Source organism: Balaenoptera ricei, chromosome 11 (genome assembly GCF_028023285.1).
Source record: "Balaenoptera ricei isolate mBalRic1 chromosome 11, mBalRic1.hap2, whole genome shotgun sequence".
NCBI classification, from domain to species: Eukaryota; Metazoa; Chordata; class Mammalia; order Artiodactyla; family Balaenopteridae; genus Balaenoptera; species Balaenoptera ricei.
The window spans coordinates 58,752,605-58,776,986 of record NC_082649.1 but is presented as its reverse complement, the minus strand read 5'-3'; the positions used below and the strand labels follow the sequence as shown (position 1 = coordinate 58,776,986).

Genomic DNA, 24,382 nt, shown 5'->3' with positions numbered 1-24,382 from the left:
TTTCTGATTCCAAATCCAGTGTACTTCACCTGTGGGAATTCTATGTGCTAAGAACGTGTGAGTATACGTAAAACAGAGGCTATGTGTTGTATTCCACCACCGTCCCAGCTCTCTGGGCCACTTTAAACAGATTCCATATAGTTCCATCTTCTTCAAAGGTAGGGTGTCCCTTTTCTACCACCATCATCCCACAAGATAACCAAGTCTTTCATCTTGGGGTGAGGATGAGGAGGCTTCAAATTCCTTGACTGTCAGATGGGCACCAGGCTGAATCTCAGGGCACAAACTGAATGATAAAACTGGGGCTCTAGGCTGACCATTGGCAAATTAGTGGTCCTCACCAGCAGACAACTCTGGTTACATCCTTCCAGGCCACTGCTTGGTAGGGTGTGGATGATTGTAGGCTCACTGGTCAGTCATCCACAGCCCAATTAGTCATTTTGGCTCCTCTCATTCCTTTCTTCTTCCCCAGCAGAAACACTTGTTCGGCAAGCATGTCTTTCCATCTCCCAAAGGTATCTATTGACCTGACAGTATAGTCTTTGTACCCTTTGTTTCTAGTCTCACAGTGAATAACCTCTGTCTACTTGGACAGGCAGGGGAGGAGAAGGGACCTCAGGTTACAAGTAAAATGATTTAGTGTAGGGGGAGCAGGGGCCACGTTGATTACTATTTCAAAATCTCCCATTCATGCTTTGAGACCTATAAAGCACTATCTCCTGGTTCTCCTTCTATTTGGTTGGCTGCTGCTTCTAAGCCTCCTTTGTTGGGTCTTTACCCTCTTTCTGCTTAGCGCTTATCACTCCCTGACATATTTTGTATTTGTTTTCCTGTCTATCCCCACTAGAAATGTAAGCTTCTAGGGACTTTACCTCTTCATTTATGTCCCTAGTGCCTAGAATAGTGTCTAGCACATGGTTAGTACTCAGTTAATAGTTGTTGAATGAATGAAAGAGTAGAGGCTGAAATGTTTAAGCAAGTGTTCAATGAAAGCCAGGAGAGAACATATATACAGAATAACATCTTGCTCATTCAACAAACGTTCATCTAGCACCTAGTATGGCTTTGTGCTACGTGCTAAGTATACAAGGGATCCAGACAGACATGGCCCTTGCCCTTGATACAGGAGGGAAAGGGGCAGGACACAAACTCTAGATAAATGAAGATGGAGCTCAGTTGTTGGGATTCGATAAAGACCGGCTAGAACCTGCTTGGTAACCAAGGTAGCTTTGAGAAAAGTCTGGTCATTGACCTTTAGCTCATTATACCTTCATTGTAATACTAAAAATCACGCCCCCTCAGCCATGACAGTTCCCAGATAGACCAGAAAAGGCCAAAAAGTGGGCAGTGGCCCAATTCCTGGGAAATCCCTACCCTTCCCAGAAATAGCAATATTCCTTCTGGAAACAGCAATATTCCTCCCATTCGTTAGCATATTAAATTACTTAGCCCATAAAAACTACAACCCCATACCCTGGGGCCACTCTCACTTTCTGAGACGGTCCATATTCGGCCTGTGGAGTGTGTATCACTCTAAATAAACTTGCTTTCACTTTTCTTTGGTGAGCTCTTGAATTCTTTCCTGCCCAACATCCAGAACCCTCACTTGGCTGTGGTCCGTCCTAAGGGCTCCTGTGGGTCCCAGGACATGACATTTCCCTCTCCTGCAACACCCTTTTGGAGCCTCTTTCTGGTCTGTCTCATATAGGGGTTGACGATTCCAGGAGTCCAAACTTAAAATATCTAAGTATCAAAGAGAGAATAAGAGTTCAGTTTCCTTTACACAGACCTAACTTTACCCAGGGTAATGGACAACTGCAACAACTTCCTCATTCCGGAGAGGCAGTGTCTCTCTATCGCAGTTTCAGCTTGATTAATATTTAACACCAGAGCTCCATTATCTCATCATTTGAGCAAGAGATACTCGACAGTAAGCCAGTTCACAAGGGAGTCATTTATAAGCCATGTTATTTACAGTGAGAACTGCTCTAAGGTTCAAGAATAGATTGGAAAAGTCACCCACGAAGTCAGACATATGGAGAATTAATCCCCATCAACCTCAGTTGAACTGCAAATTAAAACAAAAAGGTTCAGTTCCTTCAGGAGGCAACAAGCGTCCTGAGGGCCTGAACCGTGTGATTCACCGCTGATCCTTGTGTTCCGGAATACAGCTACGCCTACTCTTTGGTTGGGAGGAATGAAAACCCAAGGGTCCGGGAGCTCCCCTTTTCTTTGCCTTCCCCGGGAAAAGCTAGGAACCATAGAGATGTGGCTTCCTAGAGAGCCGGGACTGGGGGTAGGGGGGGGTGAGCGACCGGAAGTCGAGGTATCCGCGGGTCAGCCATTATTCTGGGCCTCAGGTGCTGTGGCGTCCAGTTCCCGTGTCATCTCCTGGCATCCCGGCGCCGAGGCGGCGGTCCCCAAGGCCGGAGCCGCTGCGGGAGCCCCCGGTGAGCGGGGTGGGCTCGGGTCAGGGTGGCACGCGGGGAGGGCGGCCCGGGGTGCGGCTTGAGCTCGCCAGGGCAGCGCAGCCTTCGCCGACCCCTCTCCGGCCCTTACCCCCAGCGCGGTCCCTCCGCTCCGTGTTGAGGTGGACGCCTTGGCTGCGTCTTGGGGAAGGTATTGAAGACAGCGCCCCTGAGTCTGTGTGTCTGTGGACCGGCCCTCGAGTCAGTAGAATGTGCTGCCCCTTTGAGAACACCGCCCTCAGTAGTCAGGTTCCCCAGCTCAGGCTTTTCTGCTCTTTTTCCATCTTCTCTGAGACTGATGCTGAGAAACAGCTTGAGACTTCCCTGGAGCAGGGGCTCCCAGACTTCTGGGGGCTTTTTCTTTTTCCCTTGAGGTATGGACCGGTTCTCATCTTTTAATTTTGTAATATATTGGTATTTAAGAAGCAAACTTAGACAACCCATACCGCCATTGCTTCAGAGAATGTATTTTCACATTAAGTACTAAGATGGTAAACAGTGTAAACGCCGTCTTTTGCAAGAAAGGCCATTGCCAACCTGTGAGTGACTACGTATGGTTGTTGTTATTTTCGTTTTACAGCTTGCCAGATTAAAGCTTTATAATGAGTTGTTGTCATTATTATTCTAAACCATTGCTTTAGAATAGTTGTTTGGGTTTCAGAAGTCTTTTCTTAGATGCAGTTATTTTGGATTTTTGGAGTTAGAATCCCTGAGTTCAGAATTTGCTCCCGTAACTGAGTGGCCTTGAGTGAATCGCTTAGTTCCTTTGAGGCTTCTTTTGTTCTTTTTAACTTGTGGCTCACAAACCTTTTGTGAGAAGCAAACAAAATGTATGTTTAAGGATTTGTTGTTTGTATCTATCTGCAAAGTAAGAGTAAATAGAATTCTGATAATTTACTGTAGAAAATTATTTAGAAATCCTTCTCCCCCACCCCAGGTTTTATTTACTTACAGACTTAATTTTTTCGAGCAGTTTTACGTTCACAGGAAAATTAAGCAGAAAATACAGAAATTTCCCATATACTCCCTGCCCCCGCTCTTGCATAGCGTCCACCCATATCAACATTCCCCACCACTGGAGGGATGGAGTGGGAGTTTGGGATTAGCAGATGCAAACTAGTATTTATAGAATGGATAAACAGCAAGGTCCTCCTGTATAGCACAGGGAACTATATTCAATATCATGTGCTAAACCATAATGGAAAAGAATATAAAAAGAGTGTATATTTATGTATAACTGAATCACTTTGCTGTACAGCACAAATTAATACAACACTTTGTAATAACTGTACTTCAATCCAAAAAAATAAATCCCCCACCAGAGTGGTACATTTTGTTGCAATTGGTGAACCTGTATCAGACACATTTTAATCACCCAAAGTCCATAGGTTACATAAAGGTTCACTCTCTGTGTTTGTATATTTTATGGGTTTGGACAGATTTATAATGATTTGTATAATGTATCCACCATTTTAGTATACAGCATGGTTTCACTGCCCTAAAAATCCTCTGTGTTCTGCCTGCTTGTTCCTTTCTTCTCCAATCCTTGGCAACCACTGATCATTTTACTGTCTCCATAGTTTTGCCTTTTCCAGAATGTCATATAGTTGGAATTGTACAGTATATTAGATTTTCAGATTAGCTTCTTTCACTGGGTAGTCCATATTTAAGCTTCCTTTGTATCTTTTCATGTCTTAATAGCTTGTTTCTTTTTAGCACTGAGTAATATTCCATTGTCTGGATGTACCACAGTTTATTCATTCACCTATTGAAGGACATCTTGATTGATTCTAGGTGTTGACAATTACGAATAAAGCTGCTGTAAACATCCATGTGCAGGTTTTCGTGTGGATGTACGTCTTCAGTTTCTTTGGATAAATACCAAGGAGCACAATTGCTAGAATTTATGGTAAGATTATGTTTAGTTTTGTAAGATACTGCCAAACTGTCTTCCATAGTGGCTGTACCATTTTGCATTCCCACCAGCAATGAATGAGAGTTCCTGTTGCTCCACATCTTCACCAGCATTTGGTGTTGCCAGTGTTCTGGATTTTGGCCATTCTAATAGGTACGTAAGGTATCTCACTGTTTTAATTTTCATTTCCCTGATGACATACGATGTGGAGCATATTTTCGTGCAGTTATTTGAAATATGTATATCTTCTTTGGTGAAGTATTTGTTTAGGTCTTTGAGTCATTTTATCTTAACTTTTTTTTTTTTTTTGCCTCGTCACACAGCTTGTGATATCTTAGTTTCCTGACCAGGGATTGAACCCAGGCCCCTGGCAGTGCAAGCTCTGAGTCCTAACCACTTGATCGCCAGGGAATTCCCCCTTGGGCCATATTTTAATTGAGTTGTTTGTTTTCTTATTGTTAAGTTTTAAGAGTTCTTTGTATAAAATATACAAAGGAAGGATGATAGTGTGTGTCTTTTGCAAGTATTTTCTCTCAGTCTTTGGGTTGTCTTCTCATCTTTGACATTGCCTTTTGCAGAGCAGAATTTTTTAATTTTGATGAAGTCTAGCTTATTAATTATTTCATTCAAGGATCGTGCCTTTTGTGTGTATCTAAAAATCCATCACCATACCCAAGATCATCTAGGTTTTCTCCTAGGTTATCTTCCAGGAATTTTATAGTTTTGCATATTACATTTAGGTCTGTGATCCATTTTGAGTTAATTTTTGTGAAAGATGTAAAGTCTGTGTCTAGATTGATTTTTTGCATGTGAATGTCCAGTTGTACTGGCACCATTTGCCGAAAAGATTATCTTTGCTCCATTGTGTTACCTTGACTCTCTCTCAGAGATCAGTTGACTATTCATGTGGGTCTATTTCTGGACTCTCTATTCTGTCCCATTGATTTGTCTACAATTTTGCCAGTACCATGCTGTCTTCATCACAGTAGCTTTTTAGAAAGTTTTGATGTGGGTAGTGTCAGTCCCTCAACTTTGTTCTTTTTCTTCAATATTGTGTTAGTTATTCTGGGTCTTTTGCCTCTCCATGTGAACTTTAGAATCAGTTTGTCAATATCCACAGAATAGCTTGCTGAGATTTTGATTGGAGTTGCATTGAATCTGTAGATAAAGTTGAGAAGAACTGAAACGTTGACAATATTGAGTCTTCCTATCTGTGAACATGGGATAGAAATCCTTTTTTTAAATTCCTTTCCATCACCCCCAGATCAGTTACCAAAGAACTGCTCAGTTTTTCTCAATTTTTCTCTCCCTACTACTACTTAATTTAGAACTTTATTTGTTTAGACTACAGGTTTCCCCTAATGTCTGAAAGTAGGGTTGTTCTTGTTTTGTTTTGTTTTTAAATTTAGGTTGTGCCAGGTCTTAGTTGCGGCATGCTGGCTCCTTAGTTGCGGCCTGTGGGCTCCTTAGTTGCGGCAAGCAGGTTCCTTAGTTGTGGCATGCAAACTCTTAGTTGCGGCATGCATGTGGGGTCTAGTTCCCTGACCAGGGATCAAACCTGTGCGCCCTGCATTGGGAGCATGGAGTCATCCACTGCACCACCAGGGAAGTCCCTGAAAGTAGAGTATTCTTATGAAACCTTTTATAAGCTGAAATGATGTAAAGCAAAGAAGCAGTTCCCTTAGGACACGTCTTGCTAACAGATGCACAAAGTAAAACTAGATAAAGCACAGATGCTCACAGACACAGGTTAAATCTACAGTGGCTTGATGCTGAGATGCTGAGTGTAATTCCTGTGGAAGGAGCTTGGCATTGCCACTCTGGCTACTTGGGATGCCTCTGGCTGCCTCTCAGTAGCCTTTAGAATTTGCTTCTGTTTACCTCTTCACTCTAATTCTACAAAATTACCTCAAAGGTTACTTCCTTCTCTGATTTGCAAAGAACCTTTTTAACAGAGCTATATGTGCTGTCTCTCCCTTGTTTTTGAAATTACAGTTTCTTTATTTCTGGAATGGCTTTCCCAATACTCCAGTGGTCTTTTTTTCTTTACAGCCCAACCCAAAATTACCTTCATGAATTCTTACTGTGCTTGTATGTCCTCCTATTAATTGTACTCACACATTATATTGAAATTATGTTTATATTTTGGTCTCATCTGCTCCATTATAAGCATGAATTTTAAGGGTTCATGTGTTAAATAAAATTAATGAGGCACTCATATGTTACTGATAGTAATGTAACTATTACAACCTTAAAAGTTTAAATTATTTGTACCTTTCAGCCAAACAATTTCTCTTCTGGGAATTTTTCCTGAAGAAATAAGCAGAAATGTAACCAAAAGTTCATTAGCAAAGATGGTCATTGCAGCTGAATTTGTAATAGGAGAAAATTATAAATAATCTAAACGTCTAACAACAGGGGACTACTTCAGTATGAATGGGCTAATATACTCTTTTTTTAAAAAATAAATTTATTTATTTATTTATTTTTGGCTGCATTGGGTCCTTGTTGCTGCACGCGGGCTTTCTCTAGCTGCAGCGAGTGGGGGCCACTACTCCCCGCAGTGTGCAGACCTCTCACTGCGGTGGCCTCCCTTTGTTGTGGAGCACGGGCTCTAGGCACACGGTCTTCAGTGGTTGTGGCACGCAGGCTCAGTAGTTGTGGCTCGTGGGCTCAGTAGTTGTGGCACATGGGCTTAGCTGCTCCGCGGCATGTGGGATCTTCCCGGACTAGGGCTCAAACCCATGTCCCATGCATTGGCAGGTGGATTCTTAACCGCTGCACCACCAGGAAAGTCCCATGGGCTGATGTACTCTTGAAAATAATGATGAATAATATTTGATATTGTGTTCACAACACAACGTGTGTGAAATTATGGAGCAGTACAGTTGGATCCAGTTTTGTGATCCAAATTGGCGCATGGAGAAAGGACTGGAAGAATGTAGTCCAGAACAATAGCAGTGATTGTTCTTTGGTTTTGTATGTGTTTTCTGGTTTTACAGATTTTCCATTTTGTAATAAGAAAGATACATATTATTTCTAAAAAACACACTATTTCTAGAAAGCAGAAGCCTAAGAACATAGGAAAGGGTGCTAGTTGCAGAAAGATAATGTTTAACATTTGAATCCGTATACCAGGCACTATTCAAAAGCCTGAAATGTATTTCACATCAAATTCTTACAAGCCCATAAGATAGGAATTGTTGTTACTCCTATTTTACACGTTAACAAACTGAGACTTAGAAGTGAGGTAACTTGTTCAAGGTCACACAGGAGTAGCCAGGATGCCCATTGTTAGAATGGTAGATAAAGGATTTATTGTAATTAGGTGGAGGAGAAACTGTGAATAAAGACCAAAGGAGGGACTTCCCTGGCTGTCCAGTGGTTAAGACTCCGTGCTTCTAATGCAGGGAGCGCGGCTTGGATCCCTGGTCGGGGAACTAAGATCCCACATGCCACGTGGCAAAAAAAAAGACGAAAGGAATTTCATGCTTTTGATATCAGCAATGGTGTGGGTAACATGCATATTAGTGTCCCTAGAGCCTTGGGCCTGGGCTTCTGTTAGAGGAGGCATGGCCCAGAATCTATAACTTTGCATTCAGGGAGGTTTCTTCATTAGTGAGAGCTAACTGGGGTCTGGAAAACCTGATTGTTTCTCTGGGTTAACTTTAACAATGATTTCTTGAGGTCTTATAGATGATGTTCTCCAAGCTCTAAGGAAGAAGGCAAGCAAGGATTGAGGGGCCCTAGAGAGGAGCCTTTCTTAAATAACAACAATGACAAGAGAAAATTGGGCCCACAGTGCTCTGAGACAAGAGGGCCTTGTTAAAGGGAAGGATGATACCTGGAAGTGGGGAACCAGCTTCCAAGGGAGCAGCTCCTCTGTTTGGGAGACCTCCCACCTGCACTTTAGACAGTTACGTTACCATGAGACATCTGGACCCCAGGAGGCACTGAGCCGGCTCCGGGAGCTCTGTCGCCGGTGGCTGAGGCCAGAAGCACGCACCAAGGCACAGATCCTTGAGCTGCTGGTGTTGGAGCAGTTCCTGAGCATCCTGCCCGGAGAGATACGGACCTGGGTGCAGATCCATCGCCCCGGGAGTGGTGAGGAGGCAGTGGCCCTGGTAGAGGAGCTGCAGAAAGACCTCGATGGACCAGCACTAAAAGTGAGAAAGGGGAAGGGGGAAGAGTTTGAGATGGAAGGAGGGAGTAGGCCCAGGACAGAGGGGATAGAGGATGATGCTGTGATTTTCATTAATAATTAATAACACAGCAGCAACCCTAATGCTAATTAAAACAGGTTCATGAGCTGTTCAGACCACAGGATGTCTTTTGAGAGAAATGGATTTATAATTGGGGTCTTTGGGCCAATTCAGAATCAACACAAGGCATTGACTCTGCTTTGCCTCCTTGGGTGATGCTTGCTAATGCTGAGTTTGGTTCAAGAATCTGAAGAACATAATGTTTGTAAGTGTTCCTCTAAACAGAAACATATGTATTGTTTGTATAAGTATGTTTGGAGTGATGTTGTAAGTCTGAAGTATAAAAGGCAGTGGGAAAGCATGAATGAAGTTTTATAGATCTGGCAAGACCTCCCCATGTGTTCCCCTACTGGGGATTCTGTGAGCCAAGGGATTGGGTTGAGATATTTGTCTCTGATAAGATTTTATATCCTTGGCTATTAAATTGGGATCTTAATATAGTTTCTAGTATGTGTCAGATCTCTTTCTGTCAATCTGGAGCCCACTAGAAACATTTCTATATAAGAAGTCTGGAATATAACTTGGGAGCGGTACCAAGGATGGGCTTATTTGTTTAAATCATAAAAATGAAGAGTTTAGAGCTATATATTTCAGTGCTAATCACTAATCCATCTTTCTCATTTGAGAGATAAGAAAATGGAGGCAGGAAAAGGTTCACTACATTGTCTTAGGTGAGACATCTAGTTAGCAACAAAAGCAAATGTCTAGACTTCTAGTGTTCCTTCTGTTGGAGCAGGAAGGGATAAGTAAAGGGGTAAATAAGTAGAAGAGTGTATTGAACCCAGGTGTAATCTAAAACCAGGTCTGAAGCTCTTAATTGCTTGTTACTTCCCATTCCCTCCTTAACCCACACCCAGGTCTGGCTTCTGTTTCCACCGTTGTGTTCAGTCTCCTCTGGGAGAGGTCACCAGTACCATGAGTGGGGCTAGAGGGCAGCTCCATTGTTCTCAAGGCAAAGCTTTACTGCTGGTTTGATGCTCCATACTTGAGGTGGGTCACTCTCATCTCACAGTTCTAGATTACGGGCAGAAAGAGGTCCATGTTAGGTGAGTCCATTTTCTGGAGGTACAAGAAGAGTCAGCTTATTTTGTTCTGCTTGTTCCCAGGTTCCAGTCCTTGTCCAGGATCAGGACACTCTCCAGGAGGGTCTCAGCACTCCAGGAATAGCACTTCCTCATGCACCCACTGGCAGCCACATATCAGCTGAAGTTCGCTCAAGTCCTCTTACTGACCCAGTGGTGTTCAACTTGCTCCAAGATCCTCAACATGGTAACTTGCTGGCTGTGGCTTTGGACTTTTTCAGGACTCTTACTATGGCTCATCTCCCTACTCCCAGATAGTTGCTTCCTCTCCTGCCCTTATATGAACCCCTTATGGTACCAAGCTCTTTCCTGTTCTCCCTCTTGTCCTTTCCTGGGTCCCTCTGACCCTTTATCCATTCTTTTTTTTTTTTTAATTTATTTATTTTATTTACTTATTTTTGGCTGCGTTGGGTCTTTGTTGCTGTGCTTGGGCCTTCTCTAGTTGCGGCGAGCAGGGGCTACTCTTCGTTGCAGTGCGTGGCCTTCTCATTGTGGTGGCTTCTCTTGTTGCGGAGCACAGGCTCTAGGCCCATGGGCTTCAGTAGTAGCAGCACGTGGGCTCAGTAGTTGTGGCTCACAGACTCTAGAGCACAGGCTCAGTAGTTGTGGCACATGAGCTTAGTTGCTCTGTGGCATGTGGGATCTTCTGGGACCAGGGCTTGAACCCACGTCCCCTGCATTGGCAGGTGGATTCTTAACCACTGCACCACCAGGGAAGCCCTTTTTTTTTTTTTTAATTAAAAAGATTTTTTTTAATTTGGTTGCTCTGGGTCTTAGCTGCGGCTCGCAGGTTCCTTATTTGTGGCTCGTGGGGCTCCTTAGTTGAGACTCTCCAGCTCCTTAGTTGTGGCATGTGAACTCTTAGTTGCGGCACGCATGTGGGATCTAGTTCCCTGACCAGGGATCGAACCTGGGCCCCCTGCATTGGGAGCACGGAGTCTTATCCACTGCGCCACCAGGGAAGTCCCCCTTTATCCATTCTTATTGCTATTCTTTGTGCTATTCCAGCCGTGCACGTGGGGGTCAGAAAAGATTTGTAGGTCATTTTATAGCCATCATTGCCTAGTTCTGGGAGCTCTGTGTCTTTTTGAATTCCTTGTTTATAGAAGATAAAGATATTGGACTTGGAGTAGTGGGCAGGAACAACAGTTATCTCATATGCAGCTTTTTCTCCTTCAGATTCTCCTGCCCCTGAAGCTTCTGCCCTTTCCCAGGAAGAGAACCCAAGAAATCAGTTAATGGCTCTCATGCTCCTGACAGCCCAGCCCCAGGTAAGATTTGCATCCTCTTTTCTTTCTAAGATCCTATCTGCACTATCTAATTGTGGCTGAAGTATCCTAATTGTGGCTGGAGTATGTCTCATCCTTGTGCTTGGGTGTCCAGTCAGCTCCCATCTCTAAATCAAGGTCCATGCTATTGGAAGGCAGACTTCATGTAGGGTCTCCTATGTCTCCCTGATATCCCTTGCCCACCTCATGCCCTCACAACATGTCTTCCCCAGAAGTGAAAGGGACCTTTCAGTAGGGGAGCTTCCTGGGCATGGATAATCTCACACATACCTGTTATTTCAGGAATTGGTGATGTTTGAGGAGGTATCAGTGTGCTTCACTTCAGAGGAATGGGCATGTCTGGGCCCAATTCAGAGGGCCTTGTACTGGGATGTGATGCTGGAGAATTATGGAAATGTGACTTCCTTAGGTAAGGACACTTTCTTCCCATAATTCTTACCTTTACTTCATCAGTTTTGTTTTGTTTTTTAACGTTTTTATTGGAGTATAATTGCTTTACAATGGTGTGTTAGTTTCTGCTTTATAACAAAGTGAATCAGTTATACATATACATATATCCCCATATCTCTTCCCTCTTGCTTCTCCCTCCCCCCCCAACTTCATCAGCTTTTGTTTGTTTTTCTTTTTTTTCTTTTTTTCTTCCCCCTGCAGTGGAAGTGCAGATTCTTAACCACTGGACCACCAGGGAAGTCCCAGCTTTTGTTTGTTTTTCTGATTATGAACATAGTATAGTATACTTATTTTGGAAAACACAGAATATTAGAAGAAAAAAATTTTTTTAACCCACTATTTGCAAACAGCTACTATCAAAATTTTGATATATTACCTTTCTGGCTTTTTTTGTGTGTTTGAGGTTTTTTACGTTGTTTTGAGAGTGTGTATTCATGAATATATACAGTTTTGTAGCTTGCTTTCTTTGCAGTCACCTCATTCGTATTATCACAAATTCTTTGCAACCATTATCTGTATTGGCTGCGTAATTTGTGTCATAATTTAGTTAGCCATTTCTTTATTTTAAATAATTGCCATAATAATCATCTATCGCTATGCCTAAGGTTTTTTGTTTTTGTTTTTTTAATTTCTCATTATTTTTTAGAAGTAGATTTACTAGGCCTAAGTGTTTGAATTGTTTTAAGGCTCTTGCTTCATACTGCCAAACTGCTTTCCATAGTGATCTCAGTCCTCTCTGCTCTTACCAGCTGTACATAAGAACCACTCCTTTGGCTCTGCCTTCATTGCTGCTGAGTAGTCCAATTCTTTTAAATTGTTGTTAATATAATTTTTTTTTTTTTTTTTTTTTTAATTAATTATTATTTATTTATTTATTTATTTTTGGCTGTGTTGGGTCTTCGTTTCTGTGCGAGGGCTTTCTCTAGTTGCGGCAAGCGGGGGCCACTCTTCATCGCGGTGCGCGGGCCTCTCACTATCGCAGCCTCTCTTGTTGCGGAGCACAGGCTCCAGACGCACAGGCTCAGTAGTTGTGGCTCACGGGCCTAGTTGCTCCGCGGCATGTGGGATCCTCCCAGACCAGGGCTCGAACCCATGTCCCCTGCATTAGCAGGCAGATTCTCAACCACTATGCCACCAGGGAAGCCCAGTATAATTTTTTAAGTTATAATATCTATTTATTCTCAAGTGGATTTCTTTGATTAATAACAAGAGTATTTTTTTTAAAACTGTTATCCATTTATGTTTCCAACAAACATTAAACACCTACCATGTAATGGCAACTATGGAAATGACGTGATTCTGCCCTTAAGTAGTGTGATTTGGGAGATGAACATAAAAAGAATAAACAAGGCAGAGTAAAATAATTGGTAATAGAGTGACATAAGCCTCTTGAGATGGAAATGAAGAGGACAAAGCAACCAGTACCGTTCCTGGGGATTAGGAAAGGCCATGAAGGAAGTAGCTTTGTATTTCATTGTCTGAGTATCATGCTTTACATTGACAGCTTTATGATACTGAATTTCTATTCAAGAACATTACATATCGTTCCATTTGTTCATACTGCCTTTGTCTATTTCAGGCCTGTTTTAAAATTGCATTCAGGTAGATCTTACATATTCTGGTTACGTTGATTTTTTGAAATAGGAATCTTTTCTGATGTTTTCTAATTGATCATTGTTTGCATACATGAAAATATTTAATTTTTGTATATTAATTTTGTACCCAGCAACCTTAGTAAATTTTTTATTGTTCATAGTAATTTATACTATATATTTTTACATATATGAGAATATATCTTTTAGTATCTCAGCTGTGGAATGGTGGTCAAACATTTTGTAGATTTTATATTTTGATACGTATTACCAAACTGCTTTCTATCAGTGATGTACCAATTTACACTTCTACAAAAAGAGTACAAGAGGGCCCATTTCCCCTGTATGTGCTTATGATTTGGTCACTGTTTTTATGGGTTTTTTAAAATAATTTTTTTGTTTTGTTTTGGCTGCGTTGGGTCTTTGTTGCTGCACACGGGCTTTCTCTAGTTGCGGCGAGCGGAGGCTACTCTTCGTTGAGGTGTGCGGGCCTCTCATTGCGGTGGCCTCTCCCATTGCAGAGCATGGGCTCTAGGCACGCGGGCTTCAGTAGCTGTGGCTCACGGGCTCCAGAGCTCAGGCTCAGTTGTAGCGCATGGGCCCAGTTGCTCTGCAGCACGTGGGATCTTCCCAGACCAGGGCTCGAACCCGTGTCCTCTGTATTGGCAGGCAGACTCTTAACCACTGCGCCACCAGGGAAGCCCTGCTCAGTGTTTTAAAACTTTGCTAGCTAGATGAAGAATACTGTCTTTTGTTTATTTTTCTTTCATTTCTTTGATTATTAGTGTTATCGTGTTTATTGGTCATTTTCTGCTTATTCATATCTTTTCTACATATTTCTTTTATTTATTAGAACTGCTAACCCTTTGTCACATGTTGCACATTTTCCCATTTGTTTGCCTTTCAGTGTTTTTTTTTTTAAAGTCTTAGAAAATCTTTCATGTAGTCAAACAGCAGTATTTTCCTTTGTGGTTTCCTTCTCCATAAAATTATTAGTTTTTAAATCACCTGTATTTTCTTCAGACATTTTCATTGTTTCGTTTTTACGTTTAAGCTTTAGTCCATCTAAAGTTTATCTTGATATACAGAATGACATAGGAATCCAGTTTGTTTGTTTGCTTGTTTGTTTTTTTTTAACCCAAGTGGCTTTCAGTAGTTCTAATGCTATTTACTCAATAATCCATCTTTTCTTTGAAAAATTTTAAAACATGCTTTATGGGTTAATTGATTAATTTTATGAAAAACACTCACCATGGATCCATACCTCACGCTGTAAGCCAAAGTAAATTGCAGATGGGTCTAGGAGTTAAATTTAAAAAATAAGAAGAAAATGTAATTCCTTATTTATTCTAACTCTTTAAGGGAAGAGAAGTTTGAATCAACTTTAATAAGTAAGATATGCTCTAACTGCAATGCTGTTAGGGCTTGGGCAAGCACATACCAAGGTGTTTATGCTCTTTGACCTAGTAATTCTGATTTGAGGAGGCTACCTTAAGGAAATGGTTCAGAAAGAGGGAAAATAAGTAATGTGTCTAAAGATAGTCCCCGCAAAGGATTTATAATGTTTAGAAGTTGGGCACAACCAAATTCCCCCAGACGGAGAAAGTACTACACAGCCCATGGTGTTTTGACCTGGGGGTAGACTGTGACACTGTCATATTTGACAGTTTTGTGCACTCAGTTTCTGTGCATTGATAAGCTGGTAGAAAAGCAGACTCCCAGATAGCTTGCACATACTTCTTCAATATGTAAAAGACTTGTATATGTTCATTTAAGAGATTGGAATAGGATTTGAAGGCAATTATTCAAGAAATATTAAGTATCTCCCGCATCAAGCTTAGCCCCTGCCATAAAGTACATTCAAGTTGGAGTAAAAGACATTTACATAAATAATTACAATACAGTGTGACAAATGTTATATAATAAAAGTATGCATGAGTGTGGGAGCACATAGGAGCTTGGTTAGATGGAAGAACTGGGAGGGTGGGGGGAGGGGTGGGTGGTTTAGGGAAGGATTTACAGAGGGTGAAAAAGTGAAATCTCATTGCTGTTTCAGTTTGGTTTCATGAGCACCCTCATTACTAGTCAGGTTGAGTATCTTTTCATATGTTATGAACTACCTAGTACTGTTCTTTGCCCATTTAACTTTTGGAATATTGGTCTCTTTTTTTTGGCTGCACCGTGTGGCTTACAGGATCTTAGTTCCCCAACCTGGGATTGAACCTGGTCCCTGGCAGTGAAAGCACCAAGTCCTAACTGGACAACCAGGGAATTCCCGGATGCTATTATTTCTTAATTTCCTGTTTTTTGATTGTTCAGTGCTAATGTACAGAAATACCACTGATTTTTGTATATTGATATTTATCCTACAGCCTTGCTGAACTTACTTAGTTTTGATAGTTTTTTGGTAGATTCTTTAGGATTTTCTATATACAAATTTTGCAAAGAGAGATAGTTTTATGTCTTCTTTTCCAATCTGGGTGCCTTTCATTTCTTTCTTTTGCCTCATAGCCCTGGCTAGAACCTCCAGTACTGTTGCATAGAAGTGGCAGGAGCAGACATCCTTTTCTTGTTCCTGCTCCTAGAGGGAAAGCATTCAATCATTCACCATTAAGTATGATGTTAGCTTTAAATTTTTTGTAGGTGTCCTGTATCAGGTTGAGGAAGTTCCCTTCTATTCCTACTTTGTTGAGTGTTCTTATCATGAAGGAGTTTTGGATTTTGCCAAACACTTTTTCTCTATCTGTGAGATGATTATGTGAGTTTTGTCCTTTATACAGTTGATATGGTATATTACATTAATTGATTATCTGATGTTATACCAGCATTTGCCTTCCTGTGATAAATCCCACTTGGTCATAGTGTATAATTCTTTTTTATATGTTGCTGGATTCAGTTAGCTAATACTTTGTTGAGGATTCTTATGTCTGTATTCATAAGATATGTTTGTAGTTTTCTCTTTTTTTGTCATATCTTTGCCTGGTTTTGGTATCTAGGTAATACTGGTCTCATAGAATGAGTTGGGACGTGTTCCCACCTTTCCTATTTATTGGAAGAGTTTGTGAAGAATTGGTATTCATTCTTTTAATGTTTGGTAGAATTCACCAGTGATACAATCTGGGCCTGGGCTTTTTTCTTTGTGGGTAGTTTTTTGGTTACTGATTTAATTTCTTTACTTATTATAGAACTATTCAGATTTTCTATGTCTTGAGTCAATTTTAGTGGTTTGTGTCTTTCTACGATTTTAGCCATTTCATCTTAAGTTGTTCAATTTATTGGCACAGAATCATTCATGATATTCCTTTATAATCCTTTTTTTATTTCTGTAAGATCAGTGGTAATTCTGGGGCGGGGGGATGTGACTTTTGTACTTAGTTTTTAAGGCTGTAGGTTTGAGGTAGCAAACTGGGGTGAGGAAGAGCAATTCAGGAAGAGAAAGGGGCAAGGGCAGTGATAGAGAAACAAGCAAAAACATGACATGTTTGGGGATCTCTACATAGTTTTCCATGCCTAGAGTCTCCAGGCATAAAGGGTAATAACAAGAAGTGAAGCCAGAAAAATAGGCAGATACAGGGTGAAGGCAGCCCTTGGGCTGTTCTAGTCATTTGTGCTTTATCCTATAAGCAGTGAAGGGTTATTTGTTTTGAGCAGGTGAGTGACATGATCAAATATACTTATTGGAAAGATAATTAGCAATGGAGTGGACATGGATTAGAGGAGTGGGGAGTATTGGAGGTAGGGAACCCTGTCTTTTTCTTGCAGGCTTCACCAAAGATTGCAGAAAGTAACCAGCTTCCTCTCTCATTCTGATATTTTTCTCCCAAATCCCTTAAAGCCCAATAGGCCCATACATAGTCTGATTTCTTTACTAAAATTTCACATCATTTAACCAGCTAATTAGCTACTGTATATATAAAAGTTGCTCATTTCTTAACCATTTTCCATCTCAGTTTAACCACTTGCAACACTTCTATTCCTTAAAACACTTCTTCTTCCTTAAAGAAAGAGAACCTTCCTTTCCACCAGCATCCTGCTTAAATTGTGAAACCAGTCTTGATACAATCACTGTGGATAAGGAAACTGGAGTACTGGTATTGGATAGGCCTAGGACACATGCCCATCCCTACTGCCAAGTGAAGCAGTGTAGTGTGATGGGCAGTGCTGCCCAAAATCCAGAGAGAGGGACAGTTGAGATGAGATATGAGGGCCTGATCTAAGAATGTAGTTCACTTTAACATTTATTGGATGTTATCCATTTTCACACTCTCATAAACTTAAAGAAGTTGATAATAAAGTAAAATAGTTACACTCCTTTCTCATGTCTTTTCTCTCTATTTAGGTAGAAGAATAGTGTTTTTATACTCAAATAGAAGATGTTACTATTATTTACATAATTTTACTTATTAGATAATTTGGGGAACTAGTTCATAATTTTTCTCATGTTTGAATGGTGAAAATAAGTTTTCAAAACATTTAAAATATATATAATTTCACATTTTAAAATATTTGAGAATGTTAGAGTAGAAAAGAGGTTAACTAGTTTAGCCTCATTACTTTATAGATGTTTTCATGGTTTTTAATGTCTCTATATTTTTTCTTTTTGTTCTGTATTTCTTCTCTTTTATATTTAATTAAGTGAGGGAGTCTAACCTAGACCTGATATTTTTGTGAAATGAATTTTAAAATTCTGTTTCTCAATTTTGGAAGGAGAATTCTAAGCATTAAATTGCTTTTTCATGGATTTTTTTCCCCTGTAGGTTAATTGCTTTCAAGTAATTAAAAAGTGTTTATACACTTGACTTCAAAAATTAAAGATTGCCTTCCAAGTTTTTAGGTATATTTTCTTTATTTTAGAGTTCCCATCTTCCTAGCAAGAAGAAAATAAAAAGACAGCTCTTTATAAGCCAAATGGTTCTTTTTGTCCCATCCAACTTCTTGAGCCTCAGGTGTGAACCACCTACGAAAGATCCCATGTTCTTTCTCTGGTTCTTCCTTGCACTTGTTTTTTCAGAATCCTTTCTATGTTTCTATCTGCTCCCTGAAGGCAAAGAGCTTAGAAGTATCCCAGAATGAATTTTATGTTAATCCATTTACAACATTCTGTCAGTGTAGCATTCTGCTTTGTACTCTCATTTAATAAAAATCTTCTCCTTTTTGTATGCATATAAAAGTTTCCTTCTAGCTTGTTTTAAAGTCATTTGAAGATCTTGTTTTCACTAACACAGGGATATGATAATATTTGCATTTTTAATTCCTTTTACCAGAGTGGGAAACCATGACTGAGAATGAGGAGGTGACGTCAAAGTCAAGCCTATCTCAAAGAGCAGATTCTCAGAAAGGAACATCAAAAAGACTTCAAGGAAGTGTTCCCCAGGTTCTTGACTTTGAGGAAGAGTATGAATGGCAAGTTTTAGCATGTCAGTGGGGAAATGAAACAAGGGAAAGAGATACACTGAAGAAAGTTTCCCTGTGTGAACGAGACAAGAAGAAAAGGACTCCACCAGAAAAACGAGGCCAAAAGTGGAAGGAATTTGGAGAAAGCTTGACTTCAGATTCAGCTTTTTCTGAAAGTTTAATAGGCACTGAAGGAAAGAAGCTTTATAAATGTGATATATGTTGTAAACATTTCAATAAAATCTCTCATCTTATAAACCATCGGAGGATCCACACTGGGGAGAAACCTCATAAATGTAAGGAGTGTGGAAAAGGCTTTATTCAGCGCTCAAGCCTTCTAATGCATTTACGGAACCATTCTGGGGAGAAACCTTATAAATGTAATGAATGTGGGAAAGCCTTCTCTCAAAGTGCTTACCTTCTAAACCATCAGAGAATCCACACTGGGGAGAAACCTTATAAATGTAAGGAGTGTGGAAAGGGCTTCTATAGGCACTCAGGCCTTATTATACATCTAAGGCGCCATTCTGGGGAGAGACCTTATAAATGTAATGAGTGTGGCAAAGTTTTCTCTCAGAATGCTTACCTCATTGATCACCAGAGGCTCCACAAAGGAGAAGAACCTTATAAATGTAACAAGTGTCAGAAAGCTTTCATTCTGAAGAAGAGCCTCATTCTGCACCAGAGAATCCACTCCGGGGAAAAACCCTATAAATGTGACGAATGTGGAAAAACCTTTGCCCAGACCACTTACCTTGTTGACCATCAGCGGCTCCACAGCACAGAGAACCCATATAAATGTAAAGAATGTGGAAAAGTTTTCATTCGAAGCAAAAGCCTCCTCTTACACCAGAGAGTTCACACAGAAAAGAAGACCTTTGGTTGTAAAAAATGTGGGAAGATTTTCACTTCTAAGTCAAGCCTCATTGACCATAAGAGGATGCATAGCAGAGAGAAGCCTTATAAATGTACTGAATGTGGGAAAGCCTTTACTCAGAGTGCTTACCTTTTTGACCATCAGAGACTCCACAATGGGGAGAAGCCCTACGAATGTAATGAATGTGGGAAAGTTTTCATTCTGAAAAAGAGCCTCATTTTACATCAAAGGTTCCACACAGGAGAGAATCTCTATGAATGTAAAGACTGTGGCAAGGTCTTTGGTTCTAACAGAAACCTCATTGACCACGAGAGACTCCACAATGGGGAAAAGCCCTATGAATGTCGAGAGTGTGGAAAAACCTTCATTATGAGCAAGAGTTTCATGGTCCATCAGAAGCTCCATACACAGGAGAAAGCCTACAAATGTGAGGATTGTGGGAAGGCTTTCAGTTACAATTCAAGCCTGCTCGTACATCGGAGAATCCACACCGGGGAAAAGCCCTTTGAATGCAGTGAATGTGGTAGAGCTTTCAGCTCTAACAGAAACCTCATTGAACATAAGAGAATCCACAGTGGTGAGAAACCCTATGAGTGTAATGAGTGTGGCAAATGCTTCATTCTGAAGAAAAGCCTCATTGGCCATCAGAGGATTCACACAAGGGAAAAGTCTTATAAATGTAATGACTGTGGGAAAGTCTTCAGTTACCGCTCGAACCTTATAGCCCATCAGAGAATCCACACTGGTGAGAAGCCCTATGCATGTAATGAGTGTGGGAAGGGCTTTACTTACAACAGAAATCTTATTGAACATCAAAGAATTCACAGTGGGGAAAAAACCTATGAATGTCATATATGTAGGAAAGTCCTTACCTCTAGTAGAAATCTTATGGTACATCAAAGAATCCATACTGGAGAGAAACCTTATAAATGTAATGAGTGTGGAAAAGACTTCAGTCAGAATAAAAACCTTGTTGTACATCAGAGAATGCACACTGGGGAAAAACCATATGAGTGTGAAAAGTGTAGAAAATCTTTTACTTCTAAGAGGAATTTAGTTGGCCATCAGAGAATCCACACAGGGGAGAAACCATATGGGTGTAATGATTGTAGTAAAGTTTTTAGGCAAAGAAAAAACCTTACTGTACATCAGAAAATTCATACAGATGAAAACAACTGTGAATGTGATGAGTCTGAAAAAGAATTCTCTCAGACTTCAGACCTTCATCTTCAACAAAAAATCCATTCTGTAGAGGAATTCTCTTGGCTCCAAAATGCCAATGAGTCCAAGACAGAGATTCAGAAAATCTAGTATCGTGTGTCAAATGGAATAGAATCCCTGCCTACTTAAGTAACTGTTGGATAAATGGCAGCATGTGGTTTTTATAAGGAAAAAAAATCATGATCACCCTTAGACAAGTATGTTGCATGAGGAAGAAAGTTAATCTAGACTTTCAAGACTACAAAAACATAAGCCAAATTCTAGTTAAATACTCTGTCCCAAACCATTTGTTATGAACCTAGAAAAGGACCTTGGAGTGATCAGAGATTCTGAAGAAATTGGGTTATGTTTTATAAGATGTAATGGTGTCATTGTAAATGACAGCAAAAATATCTTGGTATTAAAAAGTGTACATTTTTGAAAAGGTATATACACATTGTACATTTTAAAGATAGTATTACTGCTAGAGAAAGTTTCTACAGACAGTATGATTAAGACATATCAAACATGGAGTTGGGTGGGCAAGAGTCTGCTGTTTGAGGACAACTTAAGTACACTGGATTTGGAATCAGAAAACCTAGGTTTGGGTCCTGGCTCTTTCTCTTACTAGCTCTGTGATGTTATTAAGTCAGCCTCTAAGTCTCAGTTTCTCTGTCAGTCAGATATTGGTATAATGCCTGCTTCATAGCGTTGTTGTGAGCATTCAGTAAAAGGATCACGTGAAAGTACTTTATGAAACAATTTAGTTGTCAATAAAGTTGGATAAAAGAGGTAATGGTCAAAATCTAGAACATGGCATAATGTAATGTTTGTTCATTAAGTTAATATTAGGACTTCATGCACCTCCAAAGATTCATTTTTATAGTAAGAGGAAGTATGGTGGATAGCTAACTTTGGAATTTTGTACTTTAAAAAGACCTTTTTAAAACAGCTTTTTAGATGTCTAAGGGAGATAATATATTAGTTTGTTTTTATGGAAAAAATATTGGCTTATTAAATAGTATGTCCAGCTATTAGTATGATGCCAAGAAAAACTATTTTTCAATCTTTGGATTTTAAAACTAGCGGACGTAGTGTCAAAATGGAAGGACAGTCCTATGTTGCTTTACTTGTCGACAGGAAAAAATCCTTAACCCCAACCCTTGAGCCGATTATCCCTGCTACTGTCATTCTGAATTCTAATCAGCATTTCATCATTACTGACATACAAATAGCTTGTTACTTAAGAAACAACATTCTGTCCCAGCACTCAACTTACTACATAAGTTGTTTTACACAGAGCCAAGCTCTTCAAAGCTCTGATTAAACCAATTCAGAATCCACCTCTGAGTGGTCAGGCCCATTTACTCCCAGTGAACCAATCATTCATTCAGTCTGTACCCTTTTGTACATTTGTAAATTTATTTCTTCCTGTATTCTTTATTTGATAATTTTATGTTGTAATTCTCAGAACTCCAGTTCTGTCACTGGAGTATAAATACCTTAATATTAGGATTGTGTTTTCTAATACTAGCAGCATTGAAGTGGTGTGTTGATTATAATAAGTGTTATTAATTCAACCCCAAAGTCCCTTGAGGGCTGGTTCCTCATTAGACTGAAAGGACCAAGAGTGAAAACTGGAAGGGGTCCAGGTTAAAAGTCTGAAGACCCTATGAGTCAGATTCTGCCACTCTTCCTTGGACAAATGCCTTCATTTCTTGGAGCCTTGATTTCCTTATCTGTTGAACAGAAGGAAGACTATCTACCTCACCAAGTTGTTATGAGGTAATGAATATGAAGATGCTTTATGTCCATACAGAAGAATCACCCCGGATTATGTAATAATTACACAGGGAAAGATGTACTTTAACAATGAAGAGAGCTGGCATTTACCTCTTAATCAGTTTAACAAAATGTAACATTGCTAAGACTGAGACAACTCACATAATGTGCCTCTCCGCATGTAATGCAATAAAGCCAAAAGTATAACCTGAATTTATCAAGCTTCTTAGACCTGATTGCCAGTTTACAGGAAACACAGGAGGCAGAGGAACAAGATAAAAGACACCATGAGAAACAAGTTTAAAACGTGGGATATTGTGTAAGAAAACTACTGGGAGAATCCCCTGGCGGTCCAGTGGTTAGGACTCTGTGCTTTCATTGCTGAGGGCGCAGGTTTGATCTCTGTCGGGGAACTAAGACCCACAAGCCAAGCGGCACGGCCAAAAAAGAAAAAAAAAAAAAAAAAACTGGATTCTTCAAAAAGATACAATGAAAAAGGGAGGGGTGATAATTGTTGATGCTGGGTGAATATTGAGAATTCATTGTACTGCTTTTGTATATGTATGAAATTTTCCATAATGAAAGGTATAAAAAGTGGAGGGGAGGGTTGTTTTTAAAAGATACTAAAGAGCCATAAGATACTGAGCCAGGAATAGACTCACAGATGCCCAATAGATTTTTGACAGGTGCAAAAGCAATTCAGTAGAGGAGAGATAGCCTTTCAACAAATGCTGCTGCAGCAATTGGATAGCCATAGGCAAAAAATAAAAATCACAGCAGGAACTAAGACTAAGCAAAGAATTCTTAGACATATCAAAAGCATGCTCCATAAAAGGAAAAAAATGATAAATTGAACCTCGTCAAAATTAAAATAATTTTCTCTCCAAAAGACTCTTTAAAGAGGATGAAAAAGCATTACAGACTGGGAGAAAATATTTGCAAATCATATATCCAACACAGGATTTGTATCTAGACTAAAGAATTCTCAAAACTCAGCAGTAATAAATAGATCCAATTAGAAAACGGGCAAAAGACATGAACAGATACTTATGGCAAATGAAAAGACGTTCAACATCATTAGCCATTAGGGAAATGCAAGTTAAAAATCTGCACAGCTATCAGAGTAGCTTTTTAAAAAAAGTTTTAACACCAAATGCTGGCAAGGATGCAAAGGAACTGAATCTTTTACATTGCCAGGAATGAGAAAAATTACAGCCACTCTGGGGAATAATTTGGCAGTTTCGTATAAAACCAAACATGCACTTGCCATATACCCAGTATCTGCACTCCTGAGCATTTATCCCAGAGAAGTGAAAACTCGTGTTCACAAAAAAACCTGTACGTGACTGTTAAAAGCAGTTTTATTTGTAATAGTCAAAATCTGTAACCCAAATATCCTTCAACAGGTGGTTAAAACAAACTGCAGTATATCTATACCATGTAATACTACTCTGCAATAAAATGGAATGACCTATTGATACCTGCAGTGACTCAAGTGTATTCCAAGAGAATTATGCTGAGTGAAAAAAATCCAATCAAATGTATGGTCACATTTATATAATACTCTAAAATGACAAAAGTATACACATGAAAGTATACAGATTAGTGGTTGCCAGAGATTGTGGATAGTGGGAGGGAGCCGGGGAAGAGGGAGGGGTAGCACTTAGGGAGGCCTTGGTGGTGTTGGAACAGTTGTGTATCTTGATTGTGATGGTGGTTACACAAATCTACACGTGATAAAATGACAAAGTGTACACACACATTGTACCAATATCAATTTCCTGATTTTTTAATATTAAACTATGTAAGATATACCCTTTGGGGGAAACTAGTTGAAGGGTATTATCTTTGCAACTTTCTGTGAATCTGTAAATTCAAAATAAAAAGCAAAACTAAAGAGCCGTACCAAATGCAGTGTGTGAAACTGATTTGGAAAAACAAAATTATGAAATATATATTTTAGGACAGTTGGAAATTTGAAAATGACCGGTTATTAGATGGTTTCATGGAATTATTGTTAATTTTCCTACTTGTAATGATGGTATTGTTAGTTTGGAGATTATTCTTATTA

General features: G+C 39.9%; 1 protein-coding gene across 9 annotated transcripts; it reads left to right on the top strand.

Moving 5' to 3' along the window:
- Nucleotides 1–2,329: 2,329 nt before the first annotated feature.
- On the top strand, nt 2,330–24,207 carry ZNF197 (zinc finger protein 197). Of its 9 annotated transcripts, none has more exons than XM_059939220.1 (8): nt 2,330–2,450; nt 4,263–4,321; nt 4,427–4,536; nt 8,071–8,549; nt 9,752–9,914; nt 10,907–10,998; nt 11,299–11,425; nt 18,323–24,207. In XM_059939220.1, exons 4-8 carry the CDS (start codon nt 8,160–8,162, stop codon nt 20,638–20,640), a joined length of 3,090 nt encoding a protein of 1,029 aa, XP_059795203.1. In that variant the 5' UTR covers nt 2,330–2,450; nt 4,263–4,321; nt 4,427–4,536; nt 8,071–8,159; the 3' UTR covers nt 20,641–24,207. The 9 variants fall into 9 exon arrangements, with proteins under 9 accessions (XP_059795203.1, XP_059795205.1, XP_059795201.1 ...); XM_059939222.1 differs by having other exon boundaries at nt 4,263–4,377; nt 4,455–4,536; nt 8,080–8,549; XM_059939218.1 differs by having other exon boundaries at nt 4,263–4,377; nt 4,455–4,536.
- The last annotated feature ends 175 nt before the right edge of the window (nt 24,208–24,382 follow it).

Bases quoted from the DNA above. Each gene is read 5' to 3' on its own strand.
- ZNF197 (XM_059939227.1), top strand. From the start codon at position 8,160: ATGACAAGAGAAAATTGGGCCCACAGTGCTCTGAGACAAGAGGGCCTT. The intron at 9,915-10,906 runs GTAACTTGCTGG...TTTCTCCTTCAG, and splicing joins GCTCCAAGATCCTCAACATG to ATTCTCCTGCCCCTGAAGCT. The intron at 11,426-18,322 runs GTAAGGACACTT...TCCTTTTACCAG, and splicing joins TGGAAATGTGACTTCCTTAG to AGTGGGAAACCATGACTGAG.